This window comes from Arachis ipaensis, chromosome B01, assembly GCF_000816755.2.
Source record: "Arachis ipaensis cultivar K30076 chromosome B01, Araip1.1, whole genome shotgun sequence".
NCBI classification, from domain to species: Eukaryota; Viridiplantae; Streptophyta; class Magnoliopsida; order Fabales; family Fabaceae; genus Arachis; species Arachis ipaensis.
In genome coordinates this window covers 124,964,905-124,969,472 of record NC_029785.2, presented here as the reverse complement: position 1 = coordinate 124,969,472, position 4,568 = coordinate 124,964,905, and the positions used below count along the sequence as shown (strand labels likewise).

Below are 4,568 nucleotides of genomic sequence, written 5' to 3'. Positions count from 1 at the left end.
GAGAGAGAGAGAGAAAGAGAGAGAGAGAGAGAGAGAGAGAGAGAGAGAGAGAGAGAGAGAGAGTATATTAATTAATAATGATAGCAAGCATTATATTTTAATTTACTAATAATTACTTTGTGGTATTTGAATGATGTAACAGAAAATCAAGGAGTGGCATAGCGGACAAGGTACTCAAGAATGCACAGGAAACCTGTGATGTTAAAATCATATGCCAAGGAAGGGAAGTCATGGACAAAATGATTATCCGCAACTCAAATTCATCACGCTCCAGAGACAGCACCACTAGCTCACAGTCACAGTCACAGGATGAAGATGAACCCCGCAGCAGCATTGTCCCTCTTCCGCGTTTTGTGCCCAATCCCATTCCTAATTGGTTATTTAGGCTTTGATTTTTATCACCTCAATAACATGACCAAACATTAAATGTGTAAAGAAAGAAAACAAAAATTGTGTATATCTTTTTGTACTATGATATATTAAATTACTTATTACTTATAGAAATAAAGAATGGTAGTACTCTTCTGAACTTTATAATTCTTTTCTCGAAACCCTTACGGTGATTTCAAAATTCCGTAACTTTTTTGTCCGTAACTTTTTTCAGATCTAAATCCAACTCATTTTTTATACTATTTAACCCAAGGATTGAAGGGGAGTCAACACCTTCCAACACATTACATCACATTAGTTTTAGTTTAGTTTAGTTTTGGAGAGAAAGTTAGTTTTTAAAGAGAGAAGCTCTCTCTTCTCTCTAGAATTAGGATTAGGTTATATCTAGATTAAAATTTCTTAGATTTAGGTTAATTTCATGCTTTGATTCACTTTTCCTTTTATAATTCTTGTTCTTCTACATCTTTTCTTTCTAGTTTAGCATTTAATTCTTGTAATTCTCTACTTTTATGTTGATGCACTCTTGTTCCTCTTATTTCTCTTTTAATGCAATTTATGATTCATGTTTCTTTATTGTTGAATTGCTTTGTTGTTGTTTAATTCCTTGCAATTGAGTAGTGTAGATTTACTTTTCTTGCAATATGATTTCACTTTTCTTTTATGCCTTCCAAGTGTTTGCTAAAATGCTTGGAAGGATGTTAGAGTAGATTTTTGTGTTCTTGACTTGGGAAGGTAACCTAGGAATTCTTGAGTCACTAATGTCCAAGTGATTGATAATTAGTAGCCATTGACTCTAGCTTTCATTAATTCAATTAGTGAGTGGCTAGGACTTATGAACTTGAATTGATATAGCTCATTTGACTTTCCTTTACTTGTTAGAAGATGACTTAATGGGATTGATCCTTGCAACTATCATGTTGTGGGTAGTGATAAGAATAGAGATCCTTATTTGCTAGGATTTTATTACTGCTTTCTAATTGCAAATCATGTTTATGTTTTGCCCACGTGAAGAGAAAGAAACTCATGCTTTTGAAATTAATCCTTTTGAAATTAATTTCAAGTTCTGCATATTATCAAGACTATAATTTTCAGCTTCATCATTAAACCATAACATATAGTTTATAAACTTAAACGCATGTAACTCTTATATTCTATGCATTATTATACTTCATCAAGGTGCTATAGCAATTAACTCCTTGAGTTGATTTATCAGGTTGGAATATGTGGAGAGCATAGTGGGAGCCATCTTCTGTTGCATTCTTTGCTCAAATTGGTCTTGACTATGTCTCATACCCTCTTTTTAGCAAAGTCATGTAAAATATTTACTAAGATTTGCGTGGCCCCTGTTTCAGGAAACATGATTTTTGAGTTTTAAACCTTATTTTAAACTTCTAAACCTCTATTTTCATTCCTTTAGTCATGAATAATAGTATTAAACCTGATAATCAGATGAAACTAGGAAATGGGGATAACTTGGAGGTGAAGTAAAGCAGAAAAGTGATGAATTGATTATGAAATGTTACGGATGGTCATGTATGATACTTGGCTTGATAATCAAATGAATGATCATGTATGATACTTGGCTTGAATGATTAAGTGGTCTGAGATATGAGATTCACTGGATAAAGTACCGTGGCTTGCCACCACGTGTACCAGGTTGAAAACTCGATACTCAGTTGACCCTACGACGTAAGGGTGACCGAGCACTTATAAATTCCCAGGAATGGTATACTCATTGAGCGATTTAATATATGTTTGAGAAAAAGCTATGCATAGACTCATGGGGATGCACGTCGGGGGACAGTCCAATTGTTTAGCAAACCGGACTTGTCGGGTTGGCTGTATAACCGACAGATGAGCTCATTAGCCATAGGACAGGCATGTATCATGTGCATATTACTTGAATTACTTGTTTGTGCTCTAACTGGGTTTGCCTAAGCGCATTTACTATGTTAAGTGTATATTTGCTACCTGTAGTACTTGTATCCTTCTTGTGTTTGTTTTTATCTGTTTATTTGTCTGTGAAATGCTGGCGGAGATGGAGGTATAGAGGAATGGCAGTATGGGACTTAGATTTAAGATTAAGTTAAGTTAGGCTTAGATACTCTTAGAGAACCACCTTTTATAGCTTCTGATTAATACTTTAAGCTATATAATCTTAGTGTCGGCGTTCTAGGATCGCCTCTGGCATTCCTAGAACCTTATATATTATGTGTGTGGCACTTTTACCATACGGAGAACCTCTGGTTCTCACCCCATACTATGTTGTTGTTTTCAGATGTAGGTCGAGAGGCATCTCGTTAGGCGTCTGGACACCTGAAGCGAAGTGGTTACTGGATTATTTTGTTGTACAGTGATGTATATATATGTACTTAACTTTCATGCCTGCGTACGCGAGCAAGTGCTACATGACGCGGAGCTTTCTTCTCTAGGGGACTCGCGTACGCGGACAGAGGTCGCGTACGTGAGTTGGGTAAATTACACCCCTGCGTACGTGAGATAAGGCATGTGTACGCGGCCATTCAATACTATTCAGCATACTTGCGTACGCGAGACACCCTGTTTTGAGAAAAGTGCTTTTGTTTGTGATTTTCAACCTATTTTATAGCCTCTAAACCTCTACTTTTTCTCCCTGAGGCCCTAATACTTAGTTTTAATCTTGGTGAAATGGGAGAACCTTGAGAGAGTGTTAACTCGGTGGTGAAAAAAGGTTTTAAAATAATGTATTGGGGTTAGGAAGTGAAGAAATAATGATGATAATGTTATGAATAATGACAAAATTAATATGTAGTGATGATAACGTTGAATGAGCTGAGATGAAATGAGATTGATATTGACATTGATGATTTATGATTGAACGATCACATGCTTTGTGTGTTTTGAGATTCTTGAGACATTCGTTGACCCCCTGTATGTAAGATGTGACTGGACACTTTAACTTCCCGGGTTCTCCCATGGGCATGCACATATATATATATGATTTGAGCTTGGAATGTTGTCTCCCCCATGTCAGCTAGGAATTTGTCCCATGGATATTTTTGAGCTTGGGGATGCACGTACAGAAGGACTGTCCATGGTTAGCATCCAGGACATGTCAGGCTAGCTATATAATCGACAGATGATATCATCAGTCATAGGACATGCATATGTCATATGAATTTGAATGATTTGCTTAAGTGTGCATTATCTTGGATTGCCTGATTTTTTACTTATGTCAAATTGCTATTTGCCTAGTTGCCGTACATGTACTCTATATGTGTTTGCTTTGCCTGCATTGATTGTGTTTGAACAACTGAGAGGCCCCTCGTATGGAAGAGGTATGGCGAGGGGAGTTCCACCGGTGTTTCGGAGGGTTGGAGGAGGTAAAAGTGAAGTGTTAAGTTAGGATTAGATTCGGAATTTGAGAACCTTAGGCAGTTTACAAAATTTCTGGTTTAGTTTATTCCTTAAGTTTAAATCTGAGTGTCGGTATTCTTGGATTGCCTCTGGCTTTCCCGGGACCTTATATATTATGTATGTGAGCACCTTTACCATGCTGAGAACCACCAGTTCTCATTCCATACAAATGTTGTTGTTTTCATATGTAGGTCGAGATGCACCTCGCTGAGCATCTGGAGTTTCCTAAGCAAGCAGAGTTGGTTCTTTTGGTGATTCTACTTTTTGTCTTAGGCTATGTTATATATGTACCTAGACTCTCCTTTTATGTATTTTGGATATTGTACCTCTTAGAGGATACTTCAGAGAAACAAATGTCAGTTGTGCTTTGGGATATTTGGGGTGTTTATATATATATGTATACGATATTCTCCGGCCGGCCTTGGGTTTCCAGGTCAAGCCTAGAGCTTGATACTCTGTATTTTGGCACTCTACTCTTTATGTGTCTTTAGTTATGCTTTGGGTTTATCCAGTTTTATGTTTTCGAGTGTGATGCGCTTTTCTTTTTACGGTTTTTGTTTAAACTTTCCTTCAAGGCTCCTCGATATGTATTTCTTTCAACTATTATGGCGTATATATTTTATTTTTAGAGGTCGTAATACCTCACCATCTCCGTTTTACGAACTTAAGCGTAAAGTTCTGTGTGGTAGGGTGTTATACTTTCCAGAGAAAAATTTTAATTTTGGGCTGGCAGTTTAACTTCCAGATTTCTCTCCTTCTGCATTGTTCCGATAAGAACTCAG

General features: G+C 36.9%; 1 protein-coding gene across 1 annotated transcript in view; it reads left to right on the top strand.

Moving 5' to 3' along the window:
• The window catches only part of LOC107619808 (U-box domain-containing protein 35), a 2,472-nt gene extending 1,940 nt beyond the window's left edge, over positions 1-532 (top strand). The window contains exon 4 of the mRNA XM_016322093.2: positions 143-532. Coding sequence (XP_016177579.1) covers positions 143-392 — 250 coding nt within the window. The 3' untranslated portion in view covers positions 393-532. The remainder of the gene's footprint in view (positions 1-142) is intronic.